Source organism: Mixophyes fleayi, chromosome 7 (assembly GCF_038048845.1).
Source record: "Mixophyes fleayi isolate aMixFle1 chromosome 7, aMixFle1.hap1, whole genome shotgun sequence".
NCBI classification, from domain to species: Eukaryota; Metazoa; Chordata; class Amphibia; order Anura; family Limnodynastidae; genus Mixophyes; species Mixophyes fleayi.
Window position 1 is genome coordinate 6,056,162 of NC_134408.1, and position 16,846 is coordinate 6,073,007.

General features: G+C 39.5%; 1 protein-coding gene across 1 annotated transcript; it reads left to right on the forward strand.

Moving 5' to 3' along the window:
• Nucleotides 1-2,643: 2,643 nt before the first annotated feature.
• LOC142097184 (serine protease 27-like) lies at nucleotides 2,644-15,409 on the forward strand. Its single transcript, XM_075178822.1, has 5 exons — nucleotides 2,644-2,851; nucleotides 8,332-8,530; nucleotides 10,374-10,645; nucleotides 13,577-13,734; nucleotides 14,131-15,409. Exons 1-5 carry the CDS (start codon nucleotides 2,809-2,811, stop codon nucleotides 14,413-14,415), a joined length of 957 nt encoding a protein of 318 aa, XP_075034923.1. The 5' UTR covers nucleotides 2,644-2,808; the 3' UTR covers nucleotides 14,416-15,409.
• Nucleotides 15,410-16,846: the final 1,437 nt, after the last annotated feature.

Sequence of the window (16,846 nt, forward strand, 5' to 3'; positions counted from 1 at the left end):
GGAAACCAGAGCACCCAGAGGAAACCCACTGGAAGGGAGTTTAAAGGTTTAATTTTGCTGGAAAAAATCTTGTGATCTAATTTGCAGGATGGACAGGGGCTGGCGGGGGGGGGGGGAGGGGGGGCATCTGTACACCGGACCGTTCTCATCGTGGCCTACCTTGGAATGGAATGGATCACTGGGCTACCTGCATTTTTTACCTTTTAAATGTACCTAATAGGCTGCTGAGCCGAGTCTCGCTCCTGGGCTAAAGTGGACCAGCACATGAGGCATGCTCCCTGATCTCTCAGTAAGTCACTAAGCAATATCTTGAGTGAACAAGATTTGTCAAGATCTTAGAGGTCTCTTAGATCTTGTCCTTTTAATATATAACAACATATAGATAACTATGATAAGCACCACTGAGCACGAATTCATAGAACTTCAAGTTGACTTCTAATATTGCTGATTAGTGTGGGGTATGTTATTTCTTTTAGTACACATATTGCCGTTTTGAAGACACAACGGTCCTGATTCATCGAGGCAGGCATACTGAACCCAACATGCGTTTATTTTAAAACGCACGGAATTCAAGCATTCGCGCTTCCGAATTCAGCAAGAATCAGATCTGAAGATACGTGCACTGATGAATATAGGTGTAGGTCTGCTCAGCTCTACTACACAGACACTGCAGGATATGTCCTATACCTAAGTGGGATATACATTTGCAAAATAACACACAGAAAAAAAAACCCTATTCAATTAATGTTACCTGTTAATAATATAGGCATTAATGATAAAACAGTTATAAAAAAGTGTTTTTTTATATATATTTATTTCCATGAAATTGATTTATTAGGATATTCTTAATGTCTACTGAACATAAAATACATTTTTCCAGTTGCTCCTGACTGCACACACATGCATTCGTGACTGCCATCACTACTGATCAGGACTAGCACTGTAGCTGGAGCAAGAGATACAGCAGAAAAACACGTATCTCTGAGATGTCCAGAGCTTGACGTAGCTACATGTGCTCAAGTTTGGCACGTCCTTATTGTACATTGACTAAGGGCTAATGTCCCCCCCGCCACCTTCCCTTTCCCTCCCAGAAAATGCAGACTGTAGTAAGTGTCCTTTCCGTACGGAAATTAATTGAATGTGGCTGCGTTTAGTGCACACTTGCCAACTTTTCCTCATTGGCTACAGGGATATCCCGGGGGAGGTGGGCGTGCGGGGGCGGGACTTGACAAATTGCATCATTTTGCCCCCCCCAGGGGGCAGGGCTAAAATGATGCACTATTTGCGTCATTAAGACCCCCACCACTTATCTATTGCGGGGGCGATAACCGGGAGGTTGCCCTGCTCTCCAGGGAGCTGGGAGGTCTCCCAGAAATGCGGGAGTCTCCCAGACATTAAGTGGGAGTTGGCAACTTTGCGTTAAATAAAAGCAGCTAATGAATCTCTAGAGACTGAAGTGTCTTTTACATTTCTGTCTCCATTACTGAAGTCATGTTGTTTTACCTGTCAGTCTTTGATAAAATCTTGGTCTCCATGAAAATGGCCACCTACATAGGCATCAATACATGGACATAGGACACAATTTCTGAACTGTGTGATCATGCCACAGATGGCGAAGCCAACCACGTCTTGTACTGGTTCAACATCAGGGAGAATGCCAGACTCTTCAGGGAGTGAGGGAGATCACCCCTATTTCAGGGAGTCTCCCTGACATTCAGGGAGGGTTGTCAAGTATGGTTTAGTTGAGCAGATTATATTTGCGGATTATACGCACAAAATCAGAATTCACGTTCCTTGATGAATCCGGCCCAACAACCACAAACACAGCAAAGATGGAACAGAGTAGACACATTAGAAAGAGAGGAAAAAAAACAGGGTCCCATGCACAATACAAAAACTCATGGATGTGAATACTATATAGAGCTGAAGCCAGACCCTCTGGTTTACCTTGCTGTTGACTAATCCCCTTAACCTTGCTACAAGTATGTAGACGTGGAATGTTGCCTCATATAAACACTGAGCACAGAGGAACCTGCAGTGAGAGCTAGGTGGGAACAGGGGAGCAGTTGTGAGAAGTGTAGCAAATAAAGTCCACCTCCAAAGCAGTTACAGTAGTCTGTATAGATGGAACTACTAATGGTGAAATAATAGTGCACAGTCAGCAGGATATCAGCAGCTCAATGTATCACCAAGAACACCTAAGAAGTTGCCAATGTAGCCCCAAGATGTGTGCTGGAAGAAATTCTTATATATACGGGTACCCACCTTAGTTGGTCGGACATTGACCTCCTGGTATCCTGTCAGTTGTAACTAGTGACTGCAAAAGCCTAAGAAGGGGAGAGCAATGAACCCAAAAGTGGACCATTCTGATATTTGCAAAATCAGCTTATAAACATATTTATTACAGAAGAATCAATGGATAGAAACTGCATATATTTAGGAAATAAATAGTTACAGTTCCAAACTCTGTAGTAGAGCAAGAATGTGAACATTAGTGTAGTCGGAAAGTTATTTTTTCATAGTTATAAAAGTGTCAATTGAAAAAAAAAAGAAGAGTGTGTCACTGTCTCCATATACACCTACGTTTTATTATGGCTTATTTTATCTAACGGAAGTTATGAATGAATAACCTCTCCTTTATATCACACCTGTTATAGATAGCAACACACCTTATATTACACCTGTTATAGATAGCAGCACAGATTATATTACGCCTGTTATATATAGCAGCTCACCTGTGATGAGATAGCAGTACACAACTATCTGAACTCCACAGACGTGGCAGCTTGTCTACTATAGAGTATAGAAATGGGGAAGACCGAGCTACTTCTGTTTATACTTTTACATGTCGGTAAGTGAATTGTCAGTGTTTGTGTAGAAATTGCATAGGTTATTTTTGTTCCATGTTTTGGGGGAATAAACCATCCCACAGGGATCACCTGAGTGGAGTTGTCATATTATTATGTATAAAAAAACAACTAAATAATAAAATCTCCTACAGATAGCAATATAACCTCACCACACAGTGAAACAAATCTCTTGTATAGTAGAATATTAGGATTGCTTAATGAAGAAATTGTTTTATAAGTATTTGGAGTATCTCTCTAGTACTTATTTGTGATTACAGTTAAAGTATTATAATCTATATATTAATAGCATAAGTACAACTTTTATGAGTGACTTATTTCTACGATGTTGTTGTCTGAGTAGGGTACATCATATACCAAATTAAAAGTCTTGGTTAGCAGATTTGCAGAAAAACATTGGTGTTGTAATCGGTTGGATCGTTTTGGAGTTATTTTGCAAAACGTCTGCCCGTCATTTACAACAATGCATTACCATTGTCCCCTGGAAAATCTGACAGTTGGCAATAGACTTGTGCACCTGCTGGTTGTTCTGGAAACTGTGACAGCTAGTGAACTCTCCCTATGCACCTGCTGGATGACCTGGCTCATGTGACCTGCTGGGTTGTCTGGAAACTGTGACAGTTATTTGTAGCCCTGCTGGGTGACCAGAAACATGTGACCTGCTGGGTGTTCTGAAAACTGAGACAGTTATTTGCAGCCACATATATCAGCGAGTCTTGTGGGGACCTCAATCACGGACTACTGTGTTATTTCATTATAATGCTTTGTTTACAACAAATATGCCAAGATGCCGCTCTCGAGGACGTCGACGTGGTGGAACCCTTACAGGTCGCCCAGAGCATGCAGTTCAATGATCTTACAGTCAAGAATATTATCATCACAATCGACTGATAACAAAAATAACCGATACGCTGTTTGCACTGGACATGATGTATTCCTCACATTACTACTCTTTGTGTACTATGGACGTGCATTGTGTGAACTGTGGGGCCATACACTTTTTGGTAGAGGACACTAATACATCTCCCAAGTACCTTTTACTGGCTCTCCCTCCATTCCTGAGACCCCTACTGTTGTCTGGTTTGTCTGACAGCAGAAAGTGGTGACAGTTGTTAGCAAATTATTACCAAACCCATTAGATGTCTAGTGAATAAGACTCTTGATTGTATTAGGTTCAACTTCTGGTAAAACAGTACATTCTATATAAATGTAAATGTAAATGAAGCTGGAGTTTCTGTCTGCCAACTGATAGATCTGCTCCACCCTCTCCTGGCTGTCAATGTTGGTGCAGCAACTGCAATGGTGGGGTTGCAGAGAGTGACAGTTGTTGGGGAAGGCTGCTCCAAAGGGCTGTATTAGAGGGAGTGTCCCGATACAGCAATAATTGTCTAAGGATAGAAAGACTTCAATAATACGGACAGCAAATTCTACTGATTCAACCCTTCTACACTAAATGTTCATTGTAGCCACCTTACAGGCAAATTTGTTAAGAGGGATTGTCCACATTTGGATAACTCAGTCTCCATTTTAGCTGGCCCCAAGTAGCAAATAGAACGTCTTCCAATTCTGGGATCCCCCTGGATATTTGTAGATACTACAGCACACATAGTGGGATGACCAAAACCTTCCTATTTGTTTCATTTACCAAAAGAGGGCAACACCTTTATACCTTTAAAATGAATGATTCAGACCCCTGCGCCTTTTCGACAGGGAGAACATAAAATTATTGCACAAGTAAAGCCATTAGACTATATATATATATATATATATATATATATATATATATATATATATATATCACTGTAATGATTTAGGTAGAATAGAGGACAAATACAGTGTGTAATTTATTTTACTATGTTCTTTACAATGTAGGACACAGTACATATTGTTCATCATACAGGGAAACTTCAATAAGTACAAAGTTCATTTGTTATAAAAACACAGTACTAAAACAGAAAAATGTCAAATGCAATAGAGAAAGCAATAAAAATCTATCCATAAATATTCCACACAACAAAGTACTAGTCTTTGTATTATTTATAAATAGATATGAACGAAGTTGCTGTGAAAGTTTGTGCAAGTCTAGAAAGGGCTTTTTGGTATTGGTGCAATGATCCAGCCATAAAACTTGCAAGTTCTGCCTTTGATCATATATAGAGATCCAGCATCAGTGCTGGGTCAGGGCACGATTGACAAGAACAGCCGCATGGGGCACCAAGACCTAGGAGGTCTGCGAGATACAGAGATATCCAGTGCCTAGAGCAGGGGGTTGGCACACTGAGCAGCACGAGGTATAGACTTACCCAGCGGTCACGAAAAGAACAGAGGAGAACAGTGTGAAATAGGGGCACAGTGTGATGAAGGTGAACAGTGTGATGCAGGGTAAACAGTGTGATGAAGGGGTACATTGTCACTTACCGAGAATCACGTCATGGAGGCTTCCACCCTTCGGGAGAATGGGGGGGTGATGAAACAAAATCTTTCAATGAGTGGCCAGCAACAGGAGCTGGTGATTTAAACACAGGGGGGGGGGGATCTGGGCAAGTGAGAAACTCCCCCTAAGATTGTGCCTGCTCCCTGTACAGCTGAGGTATTGCTTTTCAGAAGAAATGCGATTGAGATGGAATTTTTATTAGCTTGGACACATGGGGCCTGATTTATCATTTTGAGTGTATCGTATGCCAGATATCTCTGCACTTCATCATCATCATCATTTATTTAGAAAGTTCCACTAATTCTGCAGCGCTGTACAGATAACTCATTCACATCAGTCCCTGCCCCATTGGAGCTTACAATCTAGATCCCCTAACATACAAACACACACACACACAGACCGAGAGAGACTAAGGGCAATTTTTAATAGCAGCCAATTAACCTACCAGTATGTTTTTGGAGTGTGGGAGGAAACCGGAGCACCAGGAGGAAACCCACGCAAACACGGGGAGAACATACAAACTCCACACAGATAAGGCCACAGTCGGGAATTTAACTCATGACCCCAGTGTTGTAAGGCAGAAGTGCTAACACTAAGCCACCGTGCTGCCCACATATATGCATATGCCCAGGTGTGCCAAACTCAAGCGCACGCAGCCACGTCTGAATCAATCTCTGGGCATCTCAAAATTACTTGTTTTTCTGCAGTATGTATTCTCCAGCTACAGGGTTAGTCTAAGTCCTGAGTACTAGCGATGACGGCTGTATATACAGCTATAACAGGTGTCTGCAATCAGGAGTAAATGTAACAATGTATTTTATTTTCCATAGACATTAAGATCATTCTAATAAATGTATTTCATTAGAAAAAAATAAAAATAAAAAACACTTTTTTTAAACTGTTTTATCATTAATGTCTATATTAACAGGTGACATGAATTCATTTTTCTTTTTTTGTTGTTGCTGTGCGTTTTGTCTGCAAATTTATAATCCACATGGACATTGGACATATCCTGCAGGGTTTTGTGTAGTAGAGCAGAGCAGACCTACACCGGATTCATCAGCTCACGTATCCTCAGATCTGTTCCTTGTTGAATTCGGGCGTACGCAGAGCCGATTTACATGTATTTTTAAACAAAAGCGTGTTGCGCTCAGAATGCATGTTCTGAAGAATCAGGCTCATGATCTCAACTAATCTACTAAAACCTTACACATTGATGGCGATGCTGACTGACATACTTGCAAAATTTTGCTTCATAGATAATTGTTGTTTAAAACTATAGTGATGAAATTCAGTTCCAAAACCAAAACACAAGGTGCCTGATTCATTAAGGAAAGTAAAGCAAAAAAAAAAAAAGGAGTAACTTTGCACCCTGGCAAAACCATGTTGCATTGCAGTGGCACATAAATGTAAAATGTGATGGCAGATTTATAGTTGGGGTAGGGCATGTCCTAGATCAACTTTAAATTTCAGTGTACAAATAAACTATCAAGTATTTGTGTGCTAGATGAAAAAACAGGCAGTATTTTCATTATGTGCAAAATAAAGAACTAAATTGCACCCCTTGCAGTGTAACATGATTTTGTCCAGGAGAAAACTTACTCATTTTTTGCCTTACTTTACTGAATGAATCAAGCCCACAGATGGTTTTTGAACCAATACCAAAACATGGTGGTCTGCACATGTCTATAATAATAATAACAATAATAATAATAATAATAATAATAATAATAATAATAAAACAAATTAAAGTCAACATTTTTGGCATATGTGGAAAACATGCTTCAATGTAAGAATGCTTTCAACAATAGAAGTGTTAATAGTTTATTTTTTATAAAATAACAAAATGCAAAGTGAATGACCAGGTGAGAAATCTACATCAAATGAATATTTGGTGTCACCACCCTTTGCCTTCAAAACAGCACCAATTATTCTAGGTACACTTGCACACAGTTTTTGAAGGAACTCGGCAGGTAGGTTATTGCAAACATCTTGGAGAATTAATCACAGATCTTCTATGGATGTAAAATTGCTCAAATCCTTTTGTCTCTTCATGTAATCCCAGACAGCCATAACATCACTTCCAGGACTCCTGGTTCTTCTTTACGCTGAAGATAGTTCTTAATGACATTGGTATTTATACTGCATCAGTAAGGTCTCTCCCAGGCAAAGGTTTCCAGGCAGACTGGGGCTTCAATTTGTGCTGTTCAAACTCTTTTGAAGAAGCATAAAGAAACAGGCAACGTTGAGGTCTTGTTTAATTATTTGTTTCCAATTATAAACCACTGTGGAACTTGCTGTTGTTAATAAACACATGTGAATAATAATAATAATAATAATGATAATAATAATAATAATACACAACTTCGGCCATTTGCTAATCATAGGACAGCAGCGGATGAGGTAGAAGTACAGGTGACTGGGTTGTCAGTAGGACTGAATGCACCTTATGCTATGTGAGCTTATGTGTATGTTAAATGTCCTCGGAGTACACATCCAGTGTGGTAATATATATATGTCCCACAGATCTACTCTTCTCTATCCTTGCATCTCCATATTCCATGGAGAATAAATTATACATTGCATATGATGCTACATTTATATATGTTACAATATAACGTCCAATGTTCGACTAGCTGATACATGTGAACAAGCTGACGGTGTTACCTGAATATGATTGGATAGGGAGAATTATTATGGATATCGCCACTTTTGCAATGGGGATTGTAAAGGAGAATGCACACTTGCAGTAATACATATTGTGCTGTATTTTTGCTGAAAATCTGATGTGATTCAGTGTATAATTAGTCACAAAACTGGCGAGAGACCTCTACATCTGGATCTATCCCCTTTTTAAGGACGGTGAGTATGAGTATGTAGACCCCATAGTAATTTATATTTAGCTATAGAACATTTATTTAGTATGTCAACTGATGCTGGAATTGAATGTGTTTCTTTGCAGTGAAATATTATGTACAAATCTTTTCCAAAATAGTGATTGTTTCCTTTCCTTTCTTCTCTCTCTCGCAGCCTCTCCGTCTGTCACCCCCAGGTCCACTCCCTCAGTGTGCGGCTCTCCGGCCATCTCTAGTCGCATTGTTGGTGGAGTAGATGCTGTGGAGGGTGGATGGCCCTGGCAGGTCAGTCTGAAGTACATGGGTTACCATATTTGTGGTGGGTCCTTGATCTCCACACGATGGGTGCTGACTGCTGCTCACTGCGTTAATGAGTACGTTTTACTTTATTCACTTTATTGTATTTATTTTCAAAATGTACTGAAAGGCTTTCTAATTGTTTAACCAGTTCCTCACTATCTAATACATATCCTTAATAATATGCCAGCCTCAGCCACTGGCTCAGTAAAGGGTAAGGGCATATCTTAAAGACAAAGCATAGTTGAAGAGAAGTAGAGTTTGTTGTCACAGGTATAATCAGGATTTGGACATGATCCTCCCTAGCACTACACATCGCAATCGCTCCACCTAGACACAAACTTTCAAACTTCACACCTTGCACTACCCCCAGTGTCCCTCTGCACTGTCATGTGATATCACATACTGTCCTCCACTGAAATTTTACCATACATTCCGGAATGACAATGAATTTGAGTCTCACTGCAGCTGGACCAGTAGGCCCAATTCCCTTATTGTTTTCAAGTGAACAAGCTAGAGAGGTGTGCAGGTGCTTCTGATCGTGTAGGAAGGGAGGCAGCAATCATCTGCATCCTACAGGCTCACTCCCTACAGTCTGCTCTGCAACAGTCCTGTCTCCCCCCAAAACTGGCCCACACCTTTACCAGCACACAGCCTCCATTTACAATATATAAAATGTGTCAATACTTAGGAAGCTCCAGATACTTGACCTCAATCTGATGATTGCTCCCCACCTGTGACTGTCATTTTGATTAGAGACTGTTGAAAGATCCCTCAGTTGTTCTTAACTGTAGAGACATAACTGTGTAACCTTTCATGTTCTCAATGCCACCTCTCAGAGCATTTGCAATAACTTCTTTAGTAAAGACTCCCAGTGGCCTTATAAGAAAGCAGTCCCAGAGAATATACTACTAATGTGGCCAACTGGACAACAAACCACTGCCAATGGGACATTCTTATATATATATATCCAATTGGAGATTATGCATGCTGCCAATGTACATAGTTCACCCACACACTGAAACGAAAGTTAGTAGCCAGGATTAGGAGGCAGAAGCAGTAGCCAGACTATGGACCCTGGGCAATGTCAGAAGGAGTAATTAGCAACTGTATGATAGCAGTGGCTGTATCTTGTGTCGACAATTGTAGCATTGTAATATACTATACATTAACAATGGTGTACAGTATATACTGACAAAGGGGGCAAAGTTAAGAAAAGCTAACATTCGTTAGTAAAAGCAAAATGAAAAGCACTGTTAATGAGAGGTAATACAAGTATAATCAGTAATCAAAGTGGATATTTAGAAGTGGAGGTATGGAATTTTAGACATGGTGTTGTAGAAAATGTAATAGAAGTGAATATAATTTGACAGTTTTACAGTCAGAGCATTAAGAGAAATGTCTGTATGGCATATGACCATAATAATTAACTTATATAAAAAGCATGTACAGAAATAGAAAAGGGTACGGTTTCTGCAAATAACATACAGTAATTGGGTATGATAACAGGCCAGGGAGGGAAGACAACTACAATACTTATCAATGCCTTTTACTCCAGTGCCCTCCGAGTCCTTAGATCCATGCAGGTTTAATGGCTAGAGGTAAACGCAGCTCCTTTCAAACATTTTAAATATGGTGAAGGCTTAATTGAATCAATCCAAATGAGGTGATCACTTTTCTTTGCAGTTCTGCTTACTACCGGACGACAGTAAAATCAATTTGCCAGCTGGTCGACTTTATACACACAGAACAGACCGACCTGGCCCAACAAGACCACGTGGATTCAATTTAGTGCTAGAATATCAATCCGCGTCACACATTTTCAACATCTACACATTGGAACTGGGGAATTTAGTTAATAAAAACAATGGGAAAACTAAGAATTACTTTATTCATTTTATCTTATCTAATTTTCCACAGATCTCAACCGCATGATCTCTATAAGGTATATCTGGGAATGTACAGACTATCTCTGAACAATATACATAGCGTTATGGGCAACGTGGAGAGAATTATTGTCCACCCGCTGTATAACGAAACAGATTACAGGGGGGACATTGCTGTATTGAAGCTGGACAGACCTGTCACCTACACCAAATACATCATGCCAATCTGTCTGCCATCATCCTCAGTCACCTTCCCCTGTGGCATGGAATGCTGGGTAACTGGCTGGGGTTATACGTCCTTTAATGGTGAGTCCTCAGTGTTATTTTTCCACACTACTTTTACTCTTGTATAATTTGGCTGCCAAAACGAGAAATGGAGACTTTTTTGGAAAAATGATGGAGATGCTACAATGCTTTCAGCATTCATTTATATCAGAATATAAGAACAGCCAAATCAGATATATTCACTTACTGCAGCAATGAGAACATAATCACAAAAAATAGTGCATAGAATAAAACAATTTGCATAAACACCTCCAACTGCCCTTGTGTAAGACCAAATGGGCCTCTACACATAGTAGTTGTTTTGGAGCCCTGATGCAAATCCTCTCTACGACCCTGAACATAATCCTACCAGTGGTCAGACCTTGGTAGTCTCATTGTACAACCTGGGGCATATGTAGGACTTCTCAAGGGTGGTTTCCAAATGATTCATTTCAGAACAAAGCAAGAAAAAAATATCATGCAGAAATAACCATACAACAGACACTTTAACGTTGTCAGATTGTTTTATTACAGTTGAGTCACAAAATGTTGCTTACATATAAATAAACACAAATAGAAACAAATGCATAAAAAAGATCATAGTAACTTTTTCCTGTCTATTTCAAGTCTCAATATTTTCTCAAATAAAGCACTTCATGGGGGATATTAAATACAGCTCGAGTTCCCATACGAGCTTCATGCAATAACACTTGGTGGCAATGTTAAAAAAAATATTCTTTTGTTTGTTTTGAAAGAGAGGATTGTATAAGTACATGATTTTCTTTTTAGGTCTCTAGATTTTTTTTCCCAATATTGTTAGTCTGGATGTAAGCTTCGCAAAACCTTCTTGTAGATTTGGTACTTCTTGGTGTATGGTTTTTTGTAATTTAACTTCTAACATTTCAAAGTCTTGCTTGTCTGGCAAAGATTTTAGGAGCTGCATAACTGAACCAAGATACTGTTTTTCTTGACTGATAAAATTAGATGACTGAACAGACTGGAGGTGAAGAATTTGCATAAGACATTAGTAAAGGTGAAGAGGTTGAGTTGTTTTCTTTTGCCGGAGATGTTGATGAAATTTTAAGAAATTGACATCCATTTGGTAGCAAGTGGTTCACTACATTATGTACAAAGCTACATATTGTGATTACTGCTGTTGGGTATGTTGAACTGTAGGATCAGTTTTGTCTTGAATGACTTGTAATTTTCTTACAGGATATTATCTTAATCTGATTGTAAGTAGTATATTTCTATCTGTGGGAATAACAAAATATATTCTATAAGTGTATAGTATTTATGCTCTCTGTATCAATTATTTATGTAGGATATAAAGTAGGTCTTGTGAAAAGAGGTAAGTATTACTGTTTGGAGGTAATATTAAATTATATAGTATAAGTTACTGGTGAGTTCATTCTATCTTCACTGATAATATGATGCTCTCTTAGTAAAGATAGATAGATAGAGGAAGGCCCTTTTTCCAGCAGCCTCACTCTACGTTATAGAGGAAAATACAAAACCCGTTTAATCTGTCAATTTTTTGAGTGTTGAACAGGAGCGATCAAGGGGTTAAAATGGTGTCCGTTACACAATGGAGCTCCGGCAAACTGTAAGATGATGATTCCACACTCCAGCCACTCCTTGGTGAGAGCTTCTCAATCGTCCGAGTTGAATTTCCAATTTTGTTATAAATGTCAATATAATTGAGTATTTGAACTCTGATTGAGGGATTTCGCCTGGCAGACCTTAACAAGGTAGGGGATCGATGAAAGAAAATCCTCCCATCATGTAACTTGGCTCCATTACTTTAAAATCAATCATTCGGTGATATAGTGGAGTAAAAAGAAACAGCTAGAGGGGTAAATATCTCAAATTAACTTAACCAGTCCATATTGTTTGTGAGTCAATTGAATGCTGAACTGAGTTAAGTGAAAGAGCAATATGGTGCTCGTGTCATAATGGAACTCCGATGTGAGGATCAGCAAAAACAACAGGTATAGATCCTCTTTACTCTTACAGACCTCCTCAATAAAAGATCCTCAGTCACAATATGTAAATCTAAAAATTCAATGTGAAAGTAGATACAACCATATATTAATCCATGACTAGAGGTTCCCAACTGACAGAGCTAATGAAAAGCATGTGTGGCCAACCTGGCTACCAAGCCACGCACCCCCCCCCCACACTATCTTTTCATCACCCAGCTTTATCTATGTCACTCCATGAGCTCTGTTTTTTTTCTTGCCTTCCGTTTTCAGGCTCCATCGCTGGCTTTCTCCTTCCTTCCCACTCACCACAATAATGTATCCAATGCTCACTTATGTCCATTCAGGTGGCACCCGGTTGTCCCTCCTCCATCAGCACCACACTAACTATATAGTAAACTGCAACTAGAGCAGTCCTCTGGTTGTATCAGAAGAGACTCTGTGTGTTGGATGGCATGTGGTGCATACAGCATTCTATCCAATCAGTGGAGCACATAGCGACTCCTCTGATGGGTCTGCATGGTGCAGTGAGCTGCACTATGGCACACCTGAGAGGCACTTTACCTGGAGCAGAAGCAACCAAACAAATGTCAAGCAAGTGATAGTTCCGGCGGATCATGTAATTGATGCTTGTGGTCGTGTAGTTCCTGGGCACTGGGAAAAGTATCTGGCTGCCCCCTATAACAATCACAATTATCCAGAGACCCTAACTTGGCAGTAACATTTTATAGAGACTTTGCAGATACTCTGCACAGAGAGGAGACCACTATAGAAATACACAATTATATTTAATGTTGAACAAATTATGTTATGATAGTATGACAGTTCTGGTCGACAATACAAAATAAATGTTCATTGATGATGGTTGTGGCAGAAAACAGTTTTTCAACTTTTTATAACTTACCTGACATCAAGTTCCAATCTACCAATATACGGGACAACCTGAAAATGTCCGAAAGAAAATAAAATAACAAACTATTAATTCTTTCAGAGAATTTACCATTCCCTAAAACCCTTCAGGAGACAAAGGTCCCACTGATAGACCATGAGAGATGTGACAAGATGTATTACGTAGTCACCTCCACCAACAGTGTCAACAATGACATGATGTGTGCTGGCTATGAGCACATAGACAATGGTGCCTATTCGGTAAGTCCCCATTGTTTTTAGTATAACATGTTTATCATCACTTATTATTACTGACAAGTAACCAGTATTAATATTATTATCCTTTATTTATATAATGCCAGTACATTACGCAGTGAAGTATAGAGAATGTATACACACACACACACACACACACACACACAAACAAACACATATACACACACAATTATACACACAAAATTATACAAACTCCAAACAGATGTCACACTGATATATTTGACTATTATTTGCCCTTTTACTCTCTCTTTCTTTGCTGCCTCTGGCATTAATATGCAAACGAGAGAGGAGACAGATTCAGCAGACATTCTAGTACTGTAAATAAAGATGCACAAGCACCACTTGTACAAATGTCCACTAAATGTCACTGTTGATTTTCAGGGAGACTCCGGGGGACCACTTGTGTGTAAAGTGGAGGATATCTGGTACCAAGCTGGCATTGTGAGCTGGGGGGCTAAGCTGGGGATTGGCCTACCACATCTTCCTGGTGTGTACACCCTGGTGACAGCGTATCAGTCCTGGATACAGGAACATGTGCCAGAGATGAGTTTCCAAAATCTGACAAATTTTCCAGAACCAGCTTTAAAATGTGGAGGGAACACGATCACGTCCAGTACTACGTGGACTCTTCTCATTATAGCAACTGCAATATCCAGTCTTTTGTAACCCATAATCAGTGGTTGAAGTGGGGTGTATTCGGTTATATGTCATACCACCACTTCTCCTTCTGCTTTTATTGTAAAACTAACACATTCTAATTAACCTACATTCCCATCACATTTTTCATAACGCAACTTCTAATTTCCAATTTGACCACTGTCCATAGCCTGATAGAAGAAGCCAGAAACTTAGGCAGATGACGTTTACTGAGCTGTGATAATGTCCATTCCATACGATGATGCTGTGACACTTTGCCACCCGGGGTAAACTGACAAACAAACAATATGTAATAATCCAAAATTGGAGTGATGAGACAAAATATATAAAAGGAAAATGCAAACTGCAATACCAATATGATTACTTATCATATTTCATTAACAGTTCCTAATATAGTTAACAAATGTAGAAAGCAGGATGGTGCAACCTTTTATATAAGTGAATGTATCATCTACTTTAACCTGTGTATAAAGATACTGAAACAATAGTTGTAATGCAGGCTTACATTTCACAGCTGCCAGAAATCATATAAGAAAATTGGCTTTTTGTAATGTATCATTCATCTGCAAAGCACTATATGGTACACTGGCATCTATGCATTCACCGATGCTCTACCCAAACAATGACCACAATCCACCTAAACATACCCACATTCAAACAATTATGAGCCCACCTTTTTGTATGCCCCACAATCTTTAGGTCAGAGCAGTCCTTTCAAAAGCAGGACTCTTGGGAAGTATAAGATTGAACATAATCCCCAAGTGTCACAATTTAGGTGGGACAGTTCCAATCTGAGGGCTATGTACGCCATCCTGATCGTGGGCACCTTGGACCCACAGAGGAGAAAGTTAGGAGGTATGTTCTGTTCATGGCCGCTCTGCAGATCAGCAGTGAATGGGTGACGTATGAACCTGCCACTGAAGCGTGATGCAATGGATGGTGGTATTGGGGGGGTTAAGGGGCATTTCAGAAGTGCTACGCACACACCCAGGGCTGTGGTCAAGCCCCCATCATGATGTGTTCCTGTCCCCTGTCACCATCTGTCCCGATCCAAAGAGCTGCAAAGTTCGAAGGTATGAATTACATGAAGTAACAGAGTTAATCAAACAGATGTTGTTGCTTTATTTTGCAATTGCAATTTACAACACTGATGTAACTTAATTTCATGCAATTTGAACATCCCCTTTAAAATAATATTGTTCATGTTTATTTCCTAATGGTTTGTGCATCTTTTCTGCTCTACATGAATATCCCTGAGAACCAACAAACCCTTCTCCAGGTCTATAAGTTGCAGGTGGGAGAACCAATTTATGTTTTGGTTTTTGCATTAGGTTTTGAATTTCATCCCCCCCCCCCCCCAAAAAAAAAAAAAATAATGAAAATTGCTAAAATAAAAAAACCACACATAAAATATTTGTAATTTTGATATTTCTTTGTTCCAGCATTAGTATTTACATAATTTACAATAATTTTTAGCCTCTTTGTAGTCCTCATCACAGTATATAAATGTAATTACATTATGTTCAAACACTAAATTATTGCAGATTAAAGAGAAATATAGAGAAGCAGGCCCTCCTGAAATACCCAGGATATATTGACACAATCTGCCTCGGGCTGCAGTTCAGTATCTCCTCTCTGGATGCTGTACTGCCCTTGTCTGATCCTGCCTGCAAGGGGTTAAGTCTTCATCATTACTCCTGGAGCCTAATTACCCGTGTCTAGCCTTTAAGACACTGCCTTTCCCAGCAATCTGAGTCAGTTCATCAATTGTCCTTGCTGTTCTCTCTGTGAAACTCCTATTTGGATCCTGACTTCTTCCTTGCATTTGACTCCTGACTTCCTGGCATTGTTCTCACTTTTTGAACCTATGGTATTTCAAATAAATCCATTGATAAATTGAGCTACCAAACTGTAACATGTGAAGAGATTCTGCTGTGTGTGTATTTGGTGGCTCTGCAGATCCCAGTGTTAGAAGATAACAGTGTCACCTGTAGCAGCTTCAAAGGCCCCTGCGGTGAGATATTTTCTGGCCTGGGATGGAGTTTTGACACCTGAATAAACTTTTAGGAACCGCTAAGCATGGTGTCTTGCTCAAAGAGACCATGTGCTGACTTGGCTTTATTTTATATAGACAACTATAGTTCAGTTTTAAAATATGTCACTTAAAATCAATAAAAGTAGTGATCAACCACAAATTCCTCAATGGTATGATGAAGGGCAACTCTGCCACACAGAGAAGCTGAGGAAATGAGTAAAAGCTCAATTAATACCCTATACCTAGGCCTGTTTGGTATCAATAGAAGGGTAGATTCATAGGGGATCTATTATTAATAAAATTGGGTCTATGTGACGCTCCACAGTAAAAGGTCACATAGTAGAATTGGGTAGTAAACCAGGCAACATGTAAATGGTAATTGAAAAAGTGTCACAGACCACAACC

Bases quoted from the DNA above. Each gene is read 5' to 3' on its own strand.
- LOC142097184 (XM_075178822.1), top strand. From the start codon at position 2,809: ATGGGGAAGACCGAGCTACTTCTGTTTATACTTTTACATGTCG. The intron at 10,646-13,576 runs GTGAGTCCTCAG...TAATTCTTTCAG, and splicing joins GGGTTATACGTCCTTTAATG to AGAATTTACCATTCCCTAAA. The intron at 13,735-14,130 runs GTAAGTCCCCAT...GTTGATTTTCAG, and splicing joins TAGACAATGGTGCCTATTCG to GGAGACTCCGGGGGACCACT.